This window comes from Lepisosteus platostomus, chromosome 1, assembly GCF_059453375.1.
Source record: "Lepisosteus platostomus isolate fLepPlt1 chromosome 1, fLepPlt1.hap1, whole genome shotgun sequence".
Taxonomy (NCBI): domain Eukaryota; kingdom Metazoa; phylum Chordata; class Actinopteri; order Semionotiformes; family Lepisosteidae; genus Lepisosteus; species Lepisosteus platostomus.
In genome coordinates this window covers 73,962,571-73,987,848 of record NC_142611.1, presented here as the reverse complement: position 1 = coordinate 73,987,848, position 25,278 = coordinate 73,962,571, and the positions used below count along the sequence as shown (strand labels likewise).

Here is a 25,278-nt window from a genome sequence, read left to right as displayed (position 1 = left end):
AATTGCAGAGCAATTTATTATTTTAGATAGTTCTGTTCTAGAATGACAAAGTAGTAAAGCTTTCTTTTAGTAAAATTATTTTGGTTCATTGAAAATTTATTTTCCGAATCCACAGAAGGGATCACAAGAAGAAATTCACATAAACAAATGCAAATTTTAATAAACACAAGGAATGCAGGTATGTATATACTTGATGGTGAGTACTATTAATGGGAAATTGACTAAAAGGCATTATTTATGTATTATACCATATATATATACCTTTATTTAGTATTTATTAAATAAGTGACTGTGTTAACCATGAATCATTTTCTTACTATAGACCCATGCCTTTAATTGCAACATTTATGGCATGCTGGAATATGCCATACAAACTAGGCATTAATCACATCATCTATTTAAGGTGACACAGCAGATTTCTTCTCAAAGTATGAAAATGCTTATACTGTACAAGTTTCCTATGATAATAACTTTTCCTCAAATTCCTCTTCTTCAGTTGAGGTAAAGCTGTGGTTGTTACACTGTGTAATATTAAATGGTCAATGTGCAGTTTTGGCTGAAAGTTCCAAAATTCATTACAGCATAGAGAAATGTAATTTCCTTGGAAAATATTTTTATTGCTTCTTTCTTTTCAGACCACATCAACCAGAACTGCATTATGATATAACTGAAATATGTTTATAACATTACATGCTAACTACATTATGAAGAAATATTTAAATGCTTTATGCCAGTAAAGGATATTTCTAACAAATAAACAGCACTATGATACTGTATGTACTTGGCATTAGAAATATAGATATAAACTAAAAACATATTTTAGATATGATGCCCGGAGAAGACAAACTCAATGTTGCTTTTTATGAAAAAAATACCACACTGTTAGAAAATAACTACAGTACAATAAAACTTTGATTTAAGAGTCCCATAAAAAATAGGAAATGTTACATTCAAGAAAATCCTTTTGACCCAATAAGAGGGGATAATGAGTGATCTGTGAAATAAATCTGTACTTTATTTTGCACTTTGTTGCAACATTTATTAAGTAAGACATTGAATATTAGTTCTTTGGGGCTTACAGTAGTAGTATTCTGGAGTATAGTCAAAAACACTGCAAAACAAAACCAAAGAGACCTTTCTGTCCCTTGGAATTGACTGGGGAATAGTTAAAGAGATGAATGAGTTTTCAGCGTCTGGAAAAATGCCCAGTATTAGTCAAACATCTAATACAGTGAAATGAAAGAGCACAGGGTAATGGAAGAGGTGATAAGGACACACAACCCTGCAGCAGTCCAATCAAATCATCTGAGCATTTGCTTTAATCTTACCTTCACAGTAGTGTAATTGCTGCTTTCCTGGACATGAAACAAAATTCCATTTTTGCTCCTTGTTCTGAACTTCACGTCTAGGCTGTTCAGACTCACTGGATCATGGACAGAGCCTCTTAAACTCTCCTCCAACAAAAAGTCACGTTTCTTATTCTGGTTTATGGAGTAGTCCAGGCGGCCACTGCCATCCAGAGACAGTGCTGTATCCACAGTAATGACTGCAGGACCACACACAAAATAAACAAATCAGAAAACCGTTTTTCCAGAGTAACCTTTAAAGTTGTATTTCACTGGCAGTTATTCATGTGCAGGACAACACTTTAGATTAAGGGTTGCAAATGTCATTTATAAACTGTTTATCCATGAAATATTTTTAAAGTATTTTTTACAGTAGCATAAATGAAATGATATCTAATTTCTTGTGCAAATTAACTAGATGTTACAAACAGAATCCTGATGCTGAACATAGCTTGAAACACACTCCTCAGCCCAGCCTTAACCCAAGGTATAGGGGTATATAACTTTTAGAGATGCTTATAACATTATTAATGTTAGAAATGTTTATAACCTTACTCATAACACTTGAACAGATTGTAGCCGAGTAAATACAGCTGATTTAAAGTTTGACTGTGTGTTTACTTCTTAACTTTACTTCTTAGAATTATATTAAGTATTTTAAAACTGAATGTTTAATAGATTGCAACCCAAAGCACTAAACTGCTAACCTAGCTTCGGAATAATTACTGTAATTGGAGGCATACTGCCAGGTTTCATTCAATGCCAGAATCTAATATGGCAAAAAAGACAGGTTGTTTTACTTGTTAATTATGAAGTAATAAACCATTCTAATATATCGCAGTTTCAGTCTAGCTGTGCAATATGTCAGACTTTTTTTTTTAATTAACTAAGTAACCATAGCTATGTAAATACACAAGCTAAATGGCTGTACTGTTATTATAAATGCCACATGGTATTTAAATGAGACTAAATTATCCATTACTATATTCTAAAGGATTAAACTTTAGTTTACTCTTCAACATTTTAATAATTTGTATTTATTAATGCCAAAAATGTTTGCTAGATATTTGAAAGAATTCTCACATTTTTCACAGTACTTTCCAGTAAACCCTTCCATGCATTTACACTGTTGCCACGACCAGTTGTCCACACAGGTTCCTCCGTGCTTACAAACATTTCCTGTGCAAGCTCCTTCTAATCTTGGACATCTAAGGAACAAAAGGAATGTCAGATAAGAAATCTAGTCAAGAGAAAGAAGCATGTTAAATATGAAAGATTGTGAATACCGCATCGGACATTTGACTTCAGCAATTCATAACAAAAAAAGGATAACCAGTATTATGACTGGAAGCGATGCCAGACCTGTCAAGGATTCCTTGAGATGCCAAAGCCTGACTTGGCTCTAAAGGTCGTCCATTGACTGCAAACTCCATTATGCAGCCTACAAAGTCGTGGGTGGCAACTTGTCCTTTGCGATGAAGAATTGGCTCTATTGACTTGACACCTCCGACTGTGAGTCGGTTAGGCTGCACATCCAGTGTCCTAGCAGGAATAAAATGCACCACAGTTTAGAGTTATTCAAACTCTGCAACACTCATATAACAGTTTCTATCGAATTTCACGATCATTATTTAACGTGAAATAGCATCAGGACATTCTTCTTAAAAAGATTTTGAATTCTCTCAGCACTTCAATGACATTGCTCACCAGTCAGCATGGACAGCAACATTGCTCACAGTGCAGTATCCAGGATCCTGATCCTCAGAACATACGTCGACAGTCAGAGAAGCAGCCTAAAAATAATAATTTATGATAAATGAATTTCTGATAAAAATAACATTATGGTGATATTTATCATGTCTTATTATTATTTGTATTATATTATTTGTCTTAAACATTATGATATCTCTTAATCATTTTTTTGTTGACTTGCACAGCAGATAAGTTTTAACTCCTTACAAGACTAGTTGTTTTTTTGTCATAATTTCAGCTGTATAATATTCCACAATATATGTATAATTTTATAGGTTTTATATATTTTTTGTTATAAAGTATATTTTTACAAAGCCACCTATCTATTATTGAACTATATGTAACTCTAAGCAAATACACTGCAAGAAACACTACTCCAAACATTCATTTTCTAATGCTAAATCCAATTCAGAATAATAAGGAAGCTGCAGCCTATCCCAGCAAGCAATGGGTACAAGGCAGTATAAAAATACTACTCTTAATAACAAAATAAAAAGACAATTAACATATCTGAATGTTGAGCTTTTTAAAATGAGCATCAGTAATTTGATGCTGCCAGAATGAAAACCACACACTACTGCAAACGAACTAAGTAATCATTGGAAGGCATTTGATTGGCTTCTTTTGCTTTGGATGGTTTGCACATGAAACCTCAGATGAACATGGATTAGGAAACTGAATAGAAGCAGCTGGTCCTCATGCAGTGTCTCTTACTGTCAATGCTATTAAGTAGGCATAGATCAAAAACGCAGCATGAGCAAGCCAAACTTTCTTTAAACCCTCCTGTTTTAAATTTATCCAGCAAGCAAAGTGATGTTTTCAGAGGGAAAAGATCCACAAACCTGTTACAAAACTCATGCCTTTTGTACTACTTCACCTATTCAGTGTGGTCAAATTACATGTAACTTTAATATTCACTATATACAAAATATGTTTGTCACATTATTTGGGCATCAGTTAATCGACATTACTTGAGTATAATAGGGTAATCGGTAACATAAACATAGTAGGATTATAGGTTGGGTGTACAGTACAAATATTGACATTTGGCAGAGTCTTTAATACATTTTTTAGAATTTTGAATTAGTAAATGTCAACATACTGTAACTAACATACTGTAAATAACAATGAGGTATGACTACCATCACATACCAAAAGTAATTATCAATACAAGCAGTACATTTAAATGACATCATGAAATGATTATACAGTTAACATATACTGTAATCTAAACTACTAGAGAAATCAACAGATCAGCTCTCATCCTTGCATTACACCTAGCTGGGGGTTTCTCATGAAACTCTCACAGGCTTAAAGCACAAATAAAGTAACATGATGGGCCTAATTGTTATATTTGTTTGACCGTCCTTATTAATTCACCTTATTCTTTCATCATTCACTCTATTCATACAGTATGGACCAGACTGTGATCACAAGAAAAAGCAATATTAGTTACTGTAGATAAATGTGTCTGACTGTCAAACTTAAAGTCACACCAAATAATTATTTGCACTGCAATGCAAACTATAAAGCAACTCTTTGCCATTAGGATGCAGCACTAGAACTAACAGCAGTGAAGGCACTAATATCATTAATATTTTCTTATTAAGATAATATTAATGGTCCTGTGCTACTGTGTCAAGGATTTTTTTTGTAGGCACAAACCTCAGTGGAAACAATTCAGCAGATAATAAACAGTGAATATTAACAGCAAGAACAGAAAAATTTGGAATAAAGAACCACCCCTTTCTTTCTGTTCGAAATAGATGCAAAATGTGCTCTTATGTTTCTAGCTGTGTTTAATATTGCTGCAGGATTCTGCATTGTTAATTATGTTAGAGGCTCACAGCTGAGCCACTACAAGTTTGTTAGTGGTTGACAATTGGTCAATCTGTAGTGATTTCTTAAGTACGGAGACATCATTATTATCAGATCTGTAATATACATTTGCTCACTTTCATTACAACCGTTGTCCATTGGATACGGTATATAAAATTTTACTGTATACTGTATTTTAAATGTTAAAATTAATGGTTGAAAAACAATCATTAATACATGAAAATGATACGGCTTTATTGACAAAATTAAGTGACCTACAATGTATTAAGTAGAAATCTGCCTCAGGGGCATTCTAGCCTTATTTTAGAAGATGAAAAGTCCCATTAAAGGCAAATTTGTAATTATTAATGCAAATACATTTTAATATGGAAAATGTTTCCTAGACATTTTGTTCAGTTCAAACCCACTAAAGGTTTGAGGTAATGTGTGGGAAGAAACAGCTGAAAATACAAAGCATATGGGCACTGTATTAATGTATTTTCCAACAATTGGTCTAGTATGAAAACCATGCTGTCAAGTTTCTCACACTACTACAAAGTCTGTCTTGAAAAGACTTAATAATTAAAATCAAATGCTACATTCTGACAGTATACTAGGACCACATTTGAGTTTAGTTAACATAGAGAGCTCTTATAAACACTTCAGATTAGTACTGGGGCAGCTTCTATGTAAAAAATGGCATTTGCTCTGGCTCAAGCAAGATTCACTCAACAATTGTGTTAGAAATGTGTTCACATTCCTGCAACCCCCTCTATTTCATTTCCTTTACAACAATTGGATTGAAACAAAAAATGACACATACAGTAGGTTGTGTCTGGTATTTACAATGTTAAGTACAGTATTTCCTATTAATAGCATGATAAAAGTTATTTAACATTTAACCAAATTTAAATATACTGTGTCAGGCTGCACTGCATGACTCACTTATTGAACAACAGAAGTAAATATAAACCTTCTAAAAAAATCAAATCCATTCAAATAACAAAACAACACTGAAGGTCAATGGGGCAAATAAATCCATCACTTAAAGCAACCTCAATACAAAGCCCAATTATGGAATTATCAAATCACCTTTAAAATTCAAAACTGAAGTCAAAATAATTTCTGAATTATTTCTGAAAACAATTTGTTCAATTAATAAATTATATCTAATTATATAAAAATGTTTACAAATAAACAATACTTTGTGGAAATAAACAGTAACCGATGTACAATGCCCATGGGGAAAAAATGGCTTGCATGCTTACTTTACAGTTGGTTTAAAATCAGGTAGAAAAACGTTTGGAATGCCTTCACAAGACCACCTAAATGAACCGCATCACCTTTTCCAAACATGGTAGGTTTGCTTTATACTACCTGAGGGAGTTGGCACTTAAAACACATGCATTCCTATGTTTTATTCAGTTTACAGCTTTAATATGGCGATTTCTAAGTGTACACACAACATTGCTGGTACAGTAGGGTGGAATTACAGTTCTGCCTACATGTTGTGTACCTTTCCATCGTGTCATTCTACACTATCTCAAAGCTGACGATTTAACGATTTTACCAGTTTCCTAAGAAATCCCAAAGCACCATAGGAAATGACAGATTTGAAGTCCTGCAGGGGGCTTCCATTATAAAAGTTTGACATGCTAGCAATTTTTCCTATCTCAGAAAAAGGCTGAAGGAGTTGACTCTCAGCAATGAATTGATCTACCAAAAAGGCTAGCACTGTTTCCGAAACTCTAACATAAAACTAAACGTGCATGTTTTTGAAGTTAATTACAAACTAAGAAAGTTGTGAGAACAGCTGCCATCATGGAGATTTTGATTATAATTTGAAGCCTTTGAATTTCTACTGATGCAAAGTAGCCAATTCCATTTTAATCCATGGTTTCAACAATAACATTTTAAGAAAGGATTATTATATGGAAACATGGTTAGATACATATGTAATATACATGTATTTTACAGAGACAGAAATACTAAGAAATATTATTACAGAAAAAGTGCATTTGTTTCCTAATTTTGTGTTCACATAGAGCTTAAATGTTGTGCTGTTTTGTAGCAAAAAAACAGATATAATATCAAGACTATTTGCATTTTATTAAAAAATATTTTCCTTCTAAGGCACTATAAAAAACAAAGTTTGGTTGATGTTGTTTACTAGTTTTGTACCTTGCTAGCATTTATGAAAAAACTTACCATTCCTGCCCTCCTTGCAATGATAGTGTGGAACTGTCCGTCTGAAACCTGTTTCATTGTCATTAATTTGTAGGTCCCACTTCCTAAATTGAAGGAGAATCTCATTCTTCCCTCAAAAATTTCAAGAGCCAAGAACTCCGCCTTATCTCCGGTTTTGTTGTCATGGTTGTACATCAGAAGAGCATTGTCCTTAATGGTAGCAAACTTGATGTAAATGTAGTTATTGTTGGGATCCAAGCTAGGAAATTCCATATAGGATAACTCCCCAAAACCATAACTGTTCAGCTCACAGTGTTTTCCAAAGACACCTGTGTAGATAAAATATATGAAAATAGAATCAGTGGTAACACAGTATAGAAGATTTTGTATTTTAAAACTACAAAAAAGTGTTTGCCTTGTGTGTTCCTGTTCATACTGTAAATACTTTTTCTTTCCATAGCAAATACAGTTTTAAGATGTTATTATTTGACTGCAGTACAAATTGTTCAAATCAAACAATATGTTCAAATACCTTACTTTACAAGGAAAATTTATGATTTTGTAATGCATAGGTGCAACATGTCCTCAAAGGCCATAATCCAGCAGGTTTTTTAGGTCACTCTAAGATGTCACCAGCTGAGGACCTTTGAAAAGTATTAGATTGGTCCAGTTCAGATAATGATGAGCTCAATTAGGTCATTAAGAACACAGATGGAATGAAAACCAGCAGACACTCTGACACTCTAGGACTGGATTTTTGCATCACTGACATTCTGTACAAAAAAAACCTAAGATACTACTTAAAGGGTTAATGAGTTAAATACTTGATTTTTTGCCTATGCAATCTTAAACTGACAATTGTCTCAGCACACACTCCCTTGATGTCTGATTCTATTAATTATTGTTGCTTTTGTGTTATATACACTAGAGCATACTCTATCCAATATATTTTATCTACTACCTTTAAACACAGTAAAATGAGAAGCATCACAATAACTTCCCCTGCATCAAGTGTCTATAGTGATTAGACTTGAAATAAGGAATAGGAAGGATAACACATAGGAGTAATGTTGATGTAAAAAAAAATGCAAATACATAATTATGTACAAAACATAATGGGAGAAGGAGTGAAAGTTATGTAATCTCTTAAATTGATTTGTCATTGCTTCTAGTGGAGAATCAATAGTGTCTCTCTTATCTTATTCAATTTTTAAGTAGAGCTCCAAATGATGTATGATTTGCCATATTGACCCACTTTTCATTGCTATGGCTAACAGATTTGTTTTTAACAGTATTTGTTGGTACTAATCATGTGACAAATATATCAATTTAAAATCTGTCAGATTACATTAGGTATCACTTACCAAAAGGACAATGACAATAATATCCATCCACACCATTCTGACATGAACCCCCATTAAAACAGGGATTACATTCACAATAGTTGATGGAAGACTCACACGTTTTGCCTAGGTTAACAAAAAACACTAATTAAAATGAATGATATGGGATGAGATTCAAAAGCAAACCATTTTAAACAGACAGAGCCAGGGTGTCTAAATTAAAGGTAATATTTCAGGAACAAATATTTCTATTAATAAATAACACAATACATAAGATTTGTTCTGTCTGAAATGGTAGCTGGATGGTCCAGATGGGAATATAAAAACAAGAAAATGTAAATAAATTTCCAATAATTGTCAGATAATGCACTGTGATAAAGCATATAAGGATAATATAGACTCTATACAGTAGTTGAGCATACAGTATAATTCTAATTAGTATAAGAAGTTGCATGGTTTATTTTCACAACATTAAGGCTCTGATTTCCACAATTTTAAACAAATAACTTAATGAAGGTACATTCCTTTCACATAACCAGGCAGGCTAAACAGGAAATGAAGGGTTCATAGGAAGGGCATAAAAACTGTTGTAAGAGAAAAGGTGTATTTTTCAAGAAAAACACAGTTCTCACAATAAAACCAAAAAGACTGACTATCACTCTAGTCATAATGATAAAAGACATATTGTAACAATACATGAGGTAATCCTTATTGTTCAATTCAGAAAAATATTAGTATGTCTTTTAATGTTTAACATTAAGATTATGCACTGTGATTATTATCTTACAAACCTAATCAATTTTCATATAATTGATTAATTCAGTTTGAACATCTGTTAGACAACCTTTAACCGTAATAAAGCATCCTTACTTTAGCAAGACTTGGCAATGTTGACTGCAACTGATTAGTCAATTTATTACTAACTTAGACTTGCTTAATGGAAATATTAAGAAACTTGAGATATTTAGAATTTTTAAATTCTGTTCCAGAATTGTTCCAGACTCCACAATAAATCCTCGTTTCATTTTTTAAAGTCTCTTTCATTAAAAAAACATAGCTAGCAATGATGGATATGTCGATAGCTCTGGTCATCCTAAAAGCAAACATTTTTAGAGTTTCTACCACTAAACTGTAGGGTTTTTTTTTTTTCAAATGGATTTTGGTCCAAAGTGTTCCACTATTTCTAGGAAAACATCTGTAACAGCAAGGGTATCTGTAAGTTTCATTAAACAAAACAATACCTGTAAAACCAGATTTGCAGAGGCAGCTGAAAGCCCCAGGGAAATTCTGGCAAAGAGCACCATTCTTGCAAGGGTTTGATAGGCACTCGTTGACATCTCTCTCACAAGCCATTCCTGTGAATCCATCAGGACAGGTACAGGAAAACCCCCCAACCAGATTGTGGCAAGTCCCGCCATTGTGGCAGGGTAGCGGAAGGCACTCATCAATGTCAGTTTCACACAGGCTTCCGGCATATCCTGGCATGCAGTTGCAGACATACGGCTGGAGAGGTTCATTTGACACAAGGATGACGGGGATGCTCTCTTCAGCCTTCATTTGAGGACCCACACTAAGGTGTTTCTTGCAGCTTCCTCCATTCTGACAAGGATTCCTTGTGCAGGGATCATAGTCTACTGAGTCTATGCGCACCCCACTCTGCCTGTGAAGGATGTCCTTTGTACTCTCAAAAAATGTGGCTACTCCACTGGGATTGACATACTGATTGTGGCTACGCTTCACAGCAGCCATTAGGAAAGTCCTGTTGTTTTGTTCAAAAGCCCCATAGAGCTGTACAGCTGTTCCCAGGCCTGCTAGTTGGGAATTAGCTATGCGTAGAAAGTTAAGATAGTGATTGGTAAAAAAGTCTCTTATATTTGATATATCGAGCTGGATTAGGATACTGTTATCAATGGTTATGTTATTGAATCCCACAAAGAAAACACGAACATTGCTGTTGACAGCGCTATGTACCCCATCACTGCTGCGAACAGTAAACTCAAAAGTCCCGTCTGATGACCTTGAGTGGGAATTCAAATCACACGTCCCTGCTGTAATGCTGAAAAGGCTGGGAACTACTGAAGTGAGCGAGCAGCGGAAAATGTCCTGCACATCTGGGTCTTGTGGTTTTACACTACCTAAAATTCCACCAGGAAACAGGTTACCAAAATAATGAACAAAGATCTCTACTGTTCGAGGCTCCGATGGGTTGTCATTCAGATCATTAACCTTGACATGGACCGTTCCCGTGGAAGACATCTGTGGGACGCCTGAGTCCCTTATCACCACTGACAAATAGAAATCACTAATCTGTTCCCTGTCAATCTCTCTGCTTGTGCTCAACACTCCAGCAGGACTAAGGTTAAAATAGCTTGCAGCGGATCCAGTGCTAAGTAAACTATATGTAAAAGGTCCTTGGTTTGGAGGTAGATCAGGATCGGTAGAACTAAGTTTCATAACAATGGTTCCTGCTTGTTGATTCTCTGTCACCTCTCCTCTTGTTGTAATCAGAGTGGGGCCATTGTCATTGATATCCTCTAATGTCACTATCAGGCTAGCACTTCCAGTAGCAGAGGGGGAACCAGAGTCAACCGCTAGTACTGTCAAATTGTAAACAGGTGTTGACTCCCTATCAAGCTCTGCTGCTACTGAAACCTGACCAGTCTGGGGATTTATTGTAAATCCATTTTTTTCATTATTAGAACCCATGAAATAGGAGAACCTGCTCCAGCTGGGTACAGAGTCTGAATCCTCTGCACTGACAAAGGTAACAAGACTTCCAGGTGGAATGCCCTCACTGATCTGTATGTTGTATGATCCTGAACTAAAGACAGGGGGGTCGTTAGCATCCAGAATAGTAATATTCACAAAGACTTCATCGATATCTGCCCCCCTTATGCTTCCAGCGTTTTTAGCAAGGACATTCAATGATATTTTTTCTTCTTTTTCTCGGTCAAGAGGCCCTGACACATATATTTGTCCAGTCTTTTCATTAATGCTGAAGCCCTTCTTTCTGCTTTTCCCAAATATTAAATAATGAACTTCTCCATCCACTCCAAGGTCTCGGTCACTTGCAAATACTTCCCCTACTATTGTTCCTCTGTGTGCAGCCTCCGAAACCTCAAAATAATACTGCTTTGAGACAAAGCGAGGAACATACTCATTAGCTCCCTTTAACTGGATATTTACATTTGCAAAACTGCACCGTTCCTCATCTGGAACATTGAAAGCCTTTACTGTTAAATGATAAACCTGTTTTGCTTCATAGTCCAGGAAACCCTGGGTTGTAATAATGCCTGTGTTCGGATCAATCACAAATAAGTCACTATCAGAAGACTGGATAACGTAAGCCAAAACAGAATTTGATCCAGAATCTTTGTCTGTTGCATTCATTCGCACAACAGTTGTGCCACTGGGGACATTTTCTTGTACAACCGGAAAATATTCATCTGGGCTGAAGATGGGCACATTGTCATTAACGTCAGTCACATGAATCGTAATAGTAATGTAGCCAGTCTTTGCAATCCAACCCCCATCTGCGGCACTAACTCTAAGTTCATGAGTTTGCTGCTCCTCAAAATCCAGAGGCTTAGCCAATGTTAAGGCACCTGATTTGCTGTTCATTTTGAAAAGGCCTCTTTCATTTCCAGAAGATATGTTGTATGAAATGATCCCATTCATTTCTCTGTCTTTATCTCTAGCTGAAACAGTTCTGATAACAGTTCCAACACTAAGACTCTCTGGTACTGTCACGCTAATGTGACCTTGTGAGAACTCTGGAGTATGGTGATTCTCCTCTGTTACAGCAACACGGAGTTTAGCTTGGGAGGACAAAGGTGGGTTTCCTTTGTCTCTTGCTGTCATTTCGACAAGGAAAACCTTATTTACATCAGAACTGAGTGAAGAAGCAACTGTGATCCATCCAGTTTGTCTGTCCAGCTGGAACTTATTAGAACTGTTGCCCCCTGATATTAAGTATTCAACTTCAGAGTTAAGCCCAAAGTCCTTCTTATCAGCAGCAACAACTCTCATAAGTTTTGTACCAATCTTAACACTCTTTGTAACAGGTGTAAAGTAATAAGCAGATTCAAATTGGGGAGGGTTGTCATTGCTGTCAACTATGTTTACAATTACTGTCGTTTCACTCATTAGAGGTGTGGCCCCTCTGTCTGATGCAGTTACAATGAAACTGTGCCGGTTGATGTTTGCTTTGCTGACCCCTGAAGAATTCTGATATTTCAATTGCTGCTTGATGAAAATTTCTCCAGTGCTGGAATTTATCCTAAAGAATTCAGACTGAGACCTGATGAAATAAAATATCTGACCATTAAATCCTTCATCTGGGTCTGTTGCTGAGACCTGAGTTACAAGTGAACCAATTTCTGTAACCTCGGGGTAATCTAGGTAATAGGATGGACGACTGAAACGAGGAGAATTGTCATTGACATCTGTCACAAATATAGTAACATCTGTGCTGACTGTCCATCCTGAATCATGGGCAGAGACTTTGACAATGTATCTTTCTGTGTCTTCTCTATTTAAAGGCCTACTTATGGTTATGTCCCCTGTGTTGGGATTTATAGAAAAGGGAAGACTTGCATCAGTGATAGAGTATCGACTTATGGCATTTGTTCCAGTATCCTCATCAGAGGTTGTGACATGAGTTACAGTGTACCCAATGGGGGCATTCTCAGGTACTGTGGCACTGAAGATCTGAGAAAATCTGGGTGCATTGTCATTCACATCCAAGACATTGATGAAAACTTTAACAACACTGCTTTTTGGTGGAGAACCTTTGTCAGTTGCTTTAACTTTTAAAACATACTGTGCCTCCTTCTCCCTGTCCAGAGGTCTACTGCTTCTTATTTCTCCATTTGCTCGGTTAATCATGAAGTTATTTTCCTTGTTTCCATCAATGATGGCATACTCCACTTGTCCAATGGGTCCACTGTCTTGGTCTGTTGCTGAAACAACAAGCACTCTCTGTGGAGACAGATTCTCCAGTATTTCGGCCTTAAAGGGGTCTTGTTCAAAGACTGGATAGTTGTCATTGACATCTATTACATTTATTTCGATTTTTTCATATGATGAAAAGGGAGGAAAGCCTTGATCTCTCACTTCAATCCAAAGCACATATTTTGGTATATTTTCAAAATCCAAAGATTGCTTGATGGACAGCTCTCCTGTCTGCTGGTCAACATGAAAGACATTGTCAAGATTTCCACTGGCAATGTAGTATGACAAGGGTTCCCCTCTGGTAGAAGATCCAGATATTGTGGTAACTAAAGTATTAGAAGCTTGGTTTTCAGGAAATGTAAAAATGGTCTGTCCCGCCTTAATAACAGGGAAATCTTCCCCTGTCACAAATCTTACAGTCACAGTTGTTGTGTCTGTTTTAGGATTAATCCCACCATCCTTCACTCGGACTCCAAAAGTAACATCAGTGCCCCCTATTAGCCTCTCATTTGCTGTTATGGCTCCTCTCACTGGATCAATCTTAAATTTCCCAGAATCCCTGCCCATCAGTGAGTAATGAAGCTGGGCATTTGGTCCTGCATCCTCATCAGTCACAGTAACAGCAAAGACAAGTGAGCCTAGAAAAATAATAAAAAATACTAATACTGCATTCATCTTATTTAAAACACATTTAACATTCATGTATTTTTTTAATTTCTCATGGTTTGGACTCAATCAAGACTGGTATCAATTAAGTATTTGTAAAATAAACTATCTATCTTTGATTACTATACTATAGTATAGTCTAAACTATAGTCTTTGAAGAAACAGTGCTCAGAATTGTAAAATTCATTGTAAAATGTACTTTTCATTTGGGATGCTATAGGTGAAGTTTCTAACTGCTTGGTTGTTTTTTACTTGCCAAAACAAAACATTATTTTTAAAATGTTTGTGGGAATGTGCACTCATCTGCAAGAAGTGAACCATGATGCATATTGGTTTAACTGACCCGTAGAGGTAGATGCAGGGACATGAGTCACATATGGGTGGTGATGGAATCTGGGAGGGTTGTCATTGATGTCAGCTATAACAACAGAGACAGTGGCAGAGCTTGACATGGGTAAGGGTTGTCCACCATCAGATGCTACAACCACCAGATGGTAATTCTTTTTGGTCTCCCTGTCCAGCAGGGCGCTTGTGATGATCTGTCCAGTAGCTGGGTTTATGGAGAACTGTCCATCTCCTCCGGTCAAACTGTAGCTGTAATAACATGAAACAGAGACCATTTAACAAACACTTGTTATAAAGGTACAACCACTGATATAGGCCTTTGGAAACACAGCAATGCACAAATAATACCATAGAGGGCACTACTGGAAACCACTGTACAAGTAAGTTTAAGTATTAAGATGAGTGTTAAAGACCATAAAAGAGGTGAAGGAATCAATGAAAACAGGACTAACTTTTCATTTTATCATTCTATTCCATTTGGCTTGTTCTCTGACAATATGAACATTCAGCACTCTGCTTTTAAGAATTGCTCTTTGAATATAAACCAAATTACTTCATGTCACAGAAGTCATTCCTAAGTATTCCTCAAGAAGCGAGTACTGTTTTTAAATACAACCCAGCTGTTTCCTTTCAAGATGTAGATATTTCAAATTCTTTTCATACTAAGCTAACAGAATTAATAAAAACATAAATACAATTTGGTAAACAACATAAGAATTAAAGGCTTTGTGTTTCCTACTGTGATAGCATCTGATTAACCATCTGTTTTTTTAAAGCAAAATACAAAATATTTTAAATGAATTTCTAATAAAACTAACTGTGAGTGGTTCTGTATTCTATTAAAAACAAGTCAACGTTTAATAGGCAATTCTTGTTCTGTTATCGCCACTTAACATCCTCATTATTTTATTTGCTAAATTAGAGCTTGCTCTATCCGACAGCCAGTGATGTCCCAATGGGAAGATGCAATGAAAGGAAATTGAGGTCAAATCTGAGCCACAGTCCCCGAATGTAGAAGCAACACAAAACAGGTAAAAAACTTACCTGATCACAGCATTGATGCCTGCATCCAAATCAGAAGAATTAACAAGCAGGACATCAGTTCCTGTTGTTGCATCTTCTGGCACAGTGGTGTGGAATGTGAGGGAAGCAAAAACTGGAATGTTGTCATTGATGTCGTCTACCTGAATAGTCACAGTGCCAGTACCAGTGAGAGCTGGAGATCCTAAAGAAAGACAGACAAAAATGAGCCCATGTTCCACAGATAACAGACTCATTCAACTAGGTCAGTATGCTCTTGTCTTTCTATTTCATATGTCAAAAAATGAAACATTGGTGCTTTGACAATGCTCACTTAGGGGCAGATTTTGGAAATGGAACTTTATTTTGTGCTCAACACTGAAAAAAAGGAGAATAAACAAAAAGAAAAAAAAACAAAAGCTTAGAAAAAATAAATGGGGTGGTTTTAAATTGATAGCAGATGAGTATTATATAATGACAAAATTTAAACAACTGGATTATTACATTACTGTGAAATTCTAAAAGATATTTGTTGTCTGCATTAAATCAGACACCAATAACATCAGACACTCAAATCTATGTTCTGTAGAGGACTAAGAGAAAACACTAATCTGGCAAGAAGTGTTTCGCATTCTTCTTTAAGCCAAGCATGATCCTCAAGAAAAACGCAAGGCAGAGTTTACCCATGGGACCCTTGCAATGCATCACTTTTCTCTAAAAGTATACTGGCTGCTTTAGCATGCAGTAATTAACACCATGTGGTTTTTGTTTCCAAGGCCCTTGCTTTTATTTATTTTTGTAACCACAAAATTAACCCATTGCAACTAAACCCATTCTTGCAAAATGTGTCCTGGGAGTACATACTTTAATGACCGTCTATGAGAAAGCCAAAAAAAAATCAAGGCCAAATTTTTAGACTGTGTCAGTCATTTTGCTTGGATGCACTCACAGAAAATACTTGAGAAAAGCAAATCTTTGTTCTATATTATAGCTACAAAAAAGTCTTAATGTAACTTTTCAAAATCAAGTAATTGTCCCATTTTTTTCTTCCTCAAAATCCACCAAGCACTTTAAAGATATTTTGAATCCTTGCAAAAAAGCAGGAAAATTAAATCTTATGGCATTTAACTTTTAATTGATGTTCTGTAGTGATTAATTTCTTAAAGATGTGGGGTATTACTTTTAGCAGCATTTCTTGTACATTAATATTGTAGAACCCTAACAACCAGCTACTTGCAGTTCTGTATTTCTGCACTTATATGTCAATATATAAAGGTCCAAGAAATGTTTAGAAATACTTAAAATGTTCAACTTTGTTTCCATTCAGCATAAATGCTATTTAAGGATTTGAAAACTAATATAAGCTATATTCATTTTTTCTCTTCTATTTTACAGTTTGTTTTCAGTTTTTCAGCACTTTTCAGCACCATTTGATGAAATGCAGGTGTGACCTCCTCCATTGTCCTTGAGCTTTTTCTTAATTGGCAAGTTAAAGATGTTACCCTATTGAGAAGCAAATGTTTCTTGTTGGATTAATTCAACGTCCTTGCACTTTCTGAGATCCTACAGTATGTTCAATTTCAGCTGAACAAATAAGAATAAAATGAGATTTTCCTTATGCACACAGTGAATACTGTATACTTTCCAAAACTTGTCATATTTTCCAGATAAACTTTTACTTTTATTACCTTTTTACTTTTGCACTTTAATGCATATCTAGCAAATATTTTAGTTAGGACCAAAAGTGCCATTGACACAGGTTCTAAACTGATTAAAAACAGAGCAACAAATGTGTACTGCAGGCAGAGAATTGGAACATGAGCATACATTTATCACACTTGAGTTTAGGACTGTGGAATCAGATTTTATGAATGGGAAATAAAGCAACTGTTAATACTGTTAATAATTAGAGAGCACTGTAGATGTAAAAGGCTATAATAGGGTTTTTCCATTAGGGTTAGGGTTCAGGGTATAATTCAGGCTTACTCGTGGCACAGATTAGGGCTGTAGTGTTAACATGCTATTTATTGAAGCAGTCTTTAGTGTTAATGTATTTATGTTACTCTATTAATATTTTATTAACATTTTCAATTTATAAAATTGAATAATTTCTTGAAATTGAATTTATAAACCAACATAAGCAACCACTAATTTATTAAGTCCATAAATACCTAAAGGCATTATCCATAAATGTAATACCTGCTCACCAAATAAATCTTATACTGATAGGTTCAGAAACAGAATTTGTTAAAAGCTTTTTTAAAAAAAAAATGAGCAGAAACAAACACTGCTTGAAACACATACTTACACCACTATCAAGTGTTCATGTTCAGCTGGCACAGCAGTACGTTTAGAGAAACACTCTCTCTACCCAAGATCTTATCTTGTTATTATGACGCCTGAACAGATTGGATCCCTAGGATATTTTACTGTGGTAAGCAGACTAGGTACTCTAGGGTTTTATGTGAACTGTGTCACTTTTGTTCCTTTTAGGATTAGGTTGTTTCTTAATGCAGAAGGACAAAGCTGTGTAACATCTACAGGCATTTCTATAGCTGCAACAAGAAGACTGGGTCCTTTGGAATAGGCGTACAGCACGTCCACACTGAGATTTGGATTCTGCCTAGAACTCAGTCTGGTGGCCTTATTATAAGGTTCACCATTTGTACCACTTCAACGTGACAAATAATCCCATTAATTTTGTAGTCATCTTCTTTAAATGTATAAACGGGTTACGATAAGCAAAGGATGAGTCATGATAACAAGAATTTTCCATGTGATACCTTTGAGTTGTAAGAACACATTATGTAAATACAGCTTCAAAGCTGGTAGTGTGCTGATTAGAAACTCTGGTGAGCTATTTGTTTTTATACTTAAGGCATAGCATTCAGTAGAGTACAGTGACAATAAATAACAAAGTTAGTATTTAAGTACAGAAGTCAGATTAGAAGAGTACACAAGTTTTAAACACTGTGTGAAACACTACTCCTGTTGCGCACTTCTGTACTCATGTGGTACTGTACTTTTTTATCCTGATAAACAGAAGGACAAGTAAAATTTAATTCTGTACTGAAAAGATGAAACAAGAAAGACAATGTTTCATTTTTAGTTCATTTCCTCCTTTTACTTTTCAGCGTGGAATTAACCATTACTTGTTCCTACACACACTGATACAACTCCCCATTCAAACTTTTAATAAACAGAATACTGTAAACTCTCTCATGCAACAAGAATGCAACATTATACACCACAATGTAGAGGCCACTCTTCATTGCATTCAGTTCATCTGCTACTAGAATAAGTAGTAATTTCCCTTCATTATGTATGATGTGTAGATGTACTGTACAGTAATTTGGATTGCACTTAACTGTACACAGTCACATAATTAAAATTGAATCTGCTGATTGTTTAATACTGCTCAAATAACGTCTTAGACTCTAAAGACTTAAGTAGTTTATATCCAGAAAAGAGACAACAATGCCATCACCACCCCCACCAAGGAACCCCAGCAGCAACTCTCCCTGAGGTTGTTAAAGTTCAGTCCCATGTCAATATTACATCTAATCCCTCATCTCTCTGGGAATTTGTATTTGGTCTTAGTCGACCTGAACTTGGATTAAACCAATAGTGGTAAAGTGAAGTGTTTAAATGGGGATCAGTTTTTAAATAGCTCTGAGTTTCCATTTCTGAATCTTGTGGTAAAACTGAATACATTTTGACTTAACGTTGTCCATACCAGTAACAACTCAGTTCAAAAAGTTGTGTTTCAAAAGCTATACTGTTAAACACAATTGTTTCCTATTCAAGCACGTAATATTCTATATTGTTGAAAGCATTGAGAAACCTTTACGTTTGTTGACTTTATTAATTATTTTTTACTACTCCAATCAATGCCGAGCCTCCTGCACAGGGAGGCATAACCTGTGATACTGTATTTCAAAAGATGAGTGTTTCGGAGATGGGTATGTCAGAGGCTGCTGCAGGATTTTTGAGCCATGAGCCAAAATGTGAAAAGCATCCAATTATCAATTGCAGATCTGGTGGGTATCAAAATTAATTTACTATTTTAAATTTAAATAAAAAATAAAGCATCCCTGCACACGCATCAACCTGATATGGAAAACTAATACAGAGTGAAATTATGCCTAATTGATCTGGAAAAAAAAAATCTCAACAGATGTTTTGATTCTAGTTTTTGATGGAAAATATATCATTGTATTTTACATTTTAATTGAAGACCATAAACTGGACAGAGTTTACACACTGCTAGGTAATTACCAGTTCTATAACATATTTTAATGTATGTGTTCTATTGGAACCATGTGAGAATATCACAAATAAAATACTGAATTAGGATATGTGAAATTCACACAGTTTCAATAAAGCTGATATGTGGGTATAGGGAAATATTGCTAGAAAATCTAAGCATTTGCTGCACACACTGTACTAGTTAAGGGATAAATGACAGATGACATCATTTATCCATGGAAAGTAAAATTGTGGAAATTTGCACTGTTAGTCTGTTCTGAGACTGACTGCCATGTATTGTGGTGAGAAATATTGTTTCCATAGGCAGGCTGAGTTCCCAGAATGGCTTTTTTTTGCTGTACCAGCAGTTCTATGCATTTTGTGCTATTTATGAGTTACCAAAAAACCACAAGAACGTTTTCCACGTCTCCCCAATGGGTCTCAGTAGTAGTGCTTCAGACCCTAAAAAAGCTAGCAGGAGAAAATGAAGATCATGTCCCCCATGGTGTGAAATCAGGAGCAAAAGAAACAAGTTAGATTAAGGTCTGCAATATGTAATTTTACTTAAAATTCCATTGAAATGACTAAGGTGAATTACAGCGTGTGCATCTGGTACTGTGGCTTGTGGTAGTTTTCATGGCAAAATTACTGTGTTGTTTTCAGTTACACTGGGGAAGACATTAGTTTGAAAGGTTTCTGAGCATTGCTTCAGAAGGAAAAAATTAATATAAAATATTCAGTGATGTTTTAATGTGGCATGCTGCAATTGAAATATCAAAAACCATAAGTTGAAACTATGAGGGACTGGCGTCATTTTTATCTCCCTATACAGATAAAGCTCTGAGCAGCACTCTTTAATTTACATAATCTCTCTGCTAGGTTGCTCAAGGAGATTTATAGAACTACGATATAATGACCTGGTTTGCTCTAGATGAGTTCAATAGCTCTTCTTATTTAAATGCATTTCATTGTAAAACAATAAATACAGAACTTCATTGCATTACGCAGATAAACTATTATGTACACAATATGCAATGATGGGAGATTTAGTGTGACCTATAAACTGTTTTACAAACAGGGATTATATTTTCAGGTCAATCCAAATATTTGTACAAATCAAGACATACTATAAAAATACATTCCTGAAAATGGTAAGACATCTCAGCTAACTGCACTAAAGTTATGTTAACATCTTACTTTCCAGGAGATAAAACACTTCATTAAAACCGAGACACTAAAAAAAGCTTGTATTGCTACTGTTCAAAGCAGGACAAATCTACTGTATGTCCTGATGAGAATTTTGCATTGAAGAAATATCCTATTTAACTGATCTACACTATCATGTTATTAGATTACCTTAATCAAATTTATCGCACAGGAATTACAATTCCTAGTGTAAAGTATTTTCACAAATATAATGTCTTACAGAATATAATGTACTGTAGTATGCATGAAAACTTCATTAAAAGACATGCTTTTCTTCTTTCCTTCAGCATGTTATACTAACAGTACTGTACCAAGATGGCATACAGTATCTAGAAGCATATATACTCTGGCTTAAAGTGATACAATTTTCAAGTAAATCCTTGTATGATTTTGACATATGTTATTTATTCCAAAGTAGTATATTTATATGACTTAGATAGATAGATAAGACTTTATTGATCCCGAAAGGGAAATTGATGATTGATGAAATTAATGATTGATGATGGGAAATTGAAATTTATCAATATAAGATTATTAACCTTTCTCATTTTTATGTCTTACAAGCCAATATTACAATATAGACATTACGATGTCTTTCAATATTTTCAGTATAGCATTTAAGTACACCGTGTCCTTACCATCTGTTCCCCTACCCTCATCTTAAACACTTGCAGACAGCTTTCTTTCTTAAACCAGCTTAAGCCTTCAGTTCAAAGCATTGTCTAGTTTAAACATATGGTCTAAGTACCTTATTACTATATATTACTGAAGAACATATCAAGTTTGTTCACAGCAATATGGTATTGCATTTTTTTTATTGTGGATTAATGTCCAAATTAAATATTTGTGTTATTTTAAAAAAAATCCACAAAAGGTGGACATTAATACAATATGCAAAATAGATTTTAAATTTAAACTAAAGCTCTTATAATTAAAACATTAGAGTTAAATATTATTTTACTACATATAGTATATTTCCTGATACTGAATTAAAATACTAATATTAATATTTGTTTTCTGTGCTGCATTAAATCTTAACTCTGTGGATCGATTGGTTGATTTAGACAGAAGAATATGTAAATCTACGAGACAGCCATCTGTACCACAGAGATTAAGGTTCAGCTGTTAATTACGGTTTATGAAGTCCTGTTAGATTGTACTTAAGTCTTAAGGGGTTCTGTAAATAAAACACATAATTATTCCTAAAAATAGATGCCAATTTTCTGGAAATTGACATTTTTATCCTTCATGAAATCTGTTGCTTTGCAACAAAGCTGCTTTTGATGGTGCAGTCAAACACCACTGAATAGATCGCTAAGAACTAGTGTGAGTTATTAGAGTACTGGGTTTGCCAAATGTAATGAAGTAAACAAGGTTTTTCTCACAGCAAATGAGCCTCTCTAAAGAACATTCTAACACTGCATTAAAACTGTGACCAGACAGAACAACATTTTTTAGCTATTTTTAAAAAAGCTTTTTCATATGTTGTGATGTGTCTCATAAAGTAGTTATATATATATATTAGTTATAAAGGTTTTAAATTGATTTCCATGTATCATGGCTCAGTGCCATCTCCACATGCTAAAAGTGTGGTTATACTGTAAAAGAGAGGAGCAAGTAACTGATTTCAAGAGGTGGATTTTTGCACGGTAAGTGAATTTATATTTAAATACCGTAAATGTGCAGATCTAACTTGCTTACTATGACTACTATGATCAGATAAATGTTACACATTTTTTTCTTTTACTTCACACCTGTAACTTAGTATTTTAAAGCTTTACATTATATAATTTTCATTCCACTGTTTTCCAAAAACATGTGAACAGTTATGAACTATATCAGAATAAATATCAAAATTGTCTCTGTAAAACCATGGTCAACCATGTAAAATTGATGTATATAACAGTTTGAAACTTTATTCTACTTTTGTCTATGTCTTTTTGATCAAGAAAACTACTGTCTGCAGAGACTTCTATCCTAATGTTAAGGGAACAATCCAAAACAGCTTGGCAGCAATCATCAAATCTGAAAAAAAAAATACAACAGACTTTGGAAGTGATTTGCTGTGAGATGCTGTAAGGTGAAGTGACTTGACCATGGTCACACAGTCAGTAAGTGGCTGTGATGGGATTTGAAACTAGGATCTCCTGGCTGTCAGACAACACTAATCACCCAGCCACACTGCCCCTTAAAAATCTTATTAGATACTTCAAAACTATTTACAGTAATGATGCATTCCAGCCTTTAAAAAACAGATAAAAATAATAAGAAAAAGACTGCACAACGTCACTGTTACTGTACAATCCTTAAAAGTAGATATAGAAGTTGAGAGATGTGTAAATAAATTCAGTTTTGGAACTGGATTTTTTATTTGGCTAATACATGGCTGTTGTTAAACCAAGAGACTTAAATTCAGAAACTGAGCCTATTAAAGGTTTTTAGTAGTAAAATTGGACTGTTGCCTCCACCGTATAATTTGGCAAGGTTTAATCATACTTTTATTGCACATTTACCACTGTTTACCAAGATTTCATCAGCCTTGGCAGTTTTAGGTGGCTATTAATACTGAATTATATGCAAGTAATGGAAATAAAAATATTCATGGATATTTTAATCATTTAGATTTTTTAAATAGTTAAAAAATCATTTTATCCCTGTACCGAAGCTACATGAGAACCCTGCACGTACTGGAAAGGTCACTTTTAATAAATTTGATGACTTACAGCCCTACTTAACGAGTACTGTTGAACAGAATAAAAGTGCCAAACCTTTTAATAGGGTAGTCATTAAAATTCTTTATCTGTTAAACATTCGTTTAGGCAGGAGAAGTAGAAGTGCAAACAATTTGTCCTATTCAGACGTGAAAGAATTCCAACACAGCGAAATTACAGAACAATGGCACAGGAAAACAAAATGTTATCAAACAAATGTGAAAACACTGTGCATATTCAATTATTTTCTCAGATGCACTGATTTAGGTTTTGGTCACAGTTCACAGGAGTGAACTTTTTCGCATTTCTAAGTTTACAGTACAGAAGCACATTACCTGTTTTCTTTTCAAATTTTAATTTGAAATAAATGGCAGCATGTTGTCATAGCAGTTAATGCTGCTGTCTCACAGTTCTTGAGTTCTAAGTTAATTTCAGTACTAGAGCATTTGACATTTTGTGTGGTGTTTACATGTTCTGATCCTCTTGTGTTTATGTAGGTTATCTCTGGGTACTCCAATTTGCTATCAAACACATGCTGGGTAGGAGTAAATTACTATCTGTAAATTGTCCCTGTGTATGTCCTGTGATGGACTGGAATTCCATCAAGGATGTAGACCCAGTTAATGTCATATGATACCAGGAAAAGCTCTGGATCACCATGACCAATACGATACAAGACAACACCTAAATATTTACATGTGATTTGTAATGCAAAAAAAATAGATTTTATGAGATAGTATGACATTAAGAAGGCATTGTATTTGCTTTTAATTACATGCAAACAAATATGAAAGGTGGTGGCTCCATCATTCTAACATGTGCTCAACAAATTGTACGTTTTATAATCTGGGCATCCTGAGCCATCCACTCGCGTACTGTAGTATTACTCTAGTAAAAATTAACAGAACAAAAACTAGTAACTCTTTCTTTGCAACTTTCAAATTGTAAATTGTGCTATAGAAATTTGACATTTTGTGTTTTTTTCATTAGAGAACCTAGTTTCAAATCTGGCATTACATTCTGCATGTACTGCATAAAAAAGGTGCTAAATGAATCAAGAGGAAAATATAGCTGTAATAAATGGCACCTTGCAATTATTTTGAGAAGATGACATTCACCATAAATACCCATCTATGTGGTACGCTCTTTAAGCCCTTAACTTTTAACCTCCAAATTGCGCACTCACTAAAATAATAAGTAAATTGTCTGAGTTGGTACAAGCTGCTGAATTGATTAAGGAGCAGATTTATCATGGTTCCATCTAACGGTATCTTAAAAGAAAACCATGAATTCACAGAAAACACATGCAGCTGTTAGACTGCATATCACAATACCAAAGAAAGTGATTTATACAATATTAAGAAGATGTGAAATCTTTCAACATGCAACATACGCCTATTTTTTTCTAAAGCTGGCAACAAACAAAAGTGGTTTAATAAGAGGAGCAACATAACATTGTTTCCTGTAGCTCATACATATATTTTCTGATTAATTCCACATTCACATGTAGTCACAATTTCAAATAAAACAATCAACTGAAATAGTAATAAATAGATAGAAATATGAATTCATTCAGTTGTGGAATGCTGATGATTTCTGGTGAGGAGGGAAAGGACCCGGAGCCTATTCTGGCAGCGCAGAGTACAAGAGAAGACTACACAGCCACATCACCCCGCCAGCAGC

The 25,278-nt window shown here is 34.9% G+C and overlaps 1 protein-coding gene across 1 annotated transcript in view; it reads right to left on the bottom strand.

Moving 5' to 3' along the window:
- Nucleotides 1–25,278, bottom strand: part of fat4 (FAT atypical cadherin 4) — a 96,666-nt gene that overhangs the window by 6,394 nt on the left and 64,994 nt on the right. Inside the window, exons 7-15 of the mRNA XM_088637488.1 lie at nucleotides 15,455–15,635; nucleotides 14,409–14,659; nucleotides 9,688–14,037; nucleotides 8,468–8,572; nucleotides 7,125–7,432; nucleotides 3,054–3,139; nucleotides 2,709–2,888; nucleotides 2,430–2,554; nucleotides 1,329–1,546 (exon numbers count right to left, since the gene is read on the bottom strand). Coding sequence (XP_088493614.1) covers nucleotides 1,329–1,546; nucleotides 2,430–2,554; nucleotides 2,709–2,888; nucleotides 3,054–3,139; nucleotides 7,125–7,432; nucleotides 8,468–8,572; nucleotides 9,688–14,037; nucleotides 14,409–14,659; nucleotides 15,455–15,635 — 5,804 coding nt within the window. The remainder of the gene's footprint in view (nucleotides 1–1,328; nucleotides 1,547–2,429; nucleotides 2,555–2,708; nucleotides 2,889–3,053; nucleotides 3,140–7,124; nucleotides 7,433–8,467; nucleotides 8,573–9,687; nucleotides 14,038–14,408; nucleotides 14,660–15,454; nucleotides 15,636–25,278) is intronic.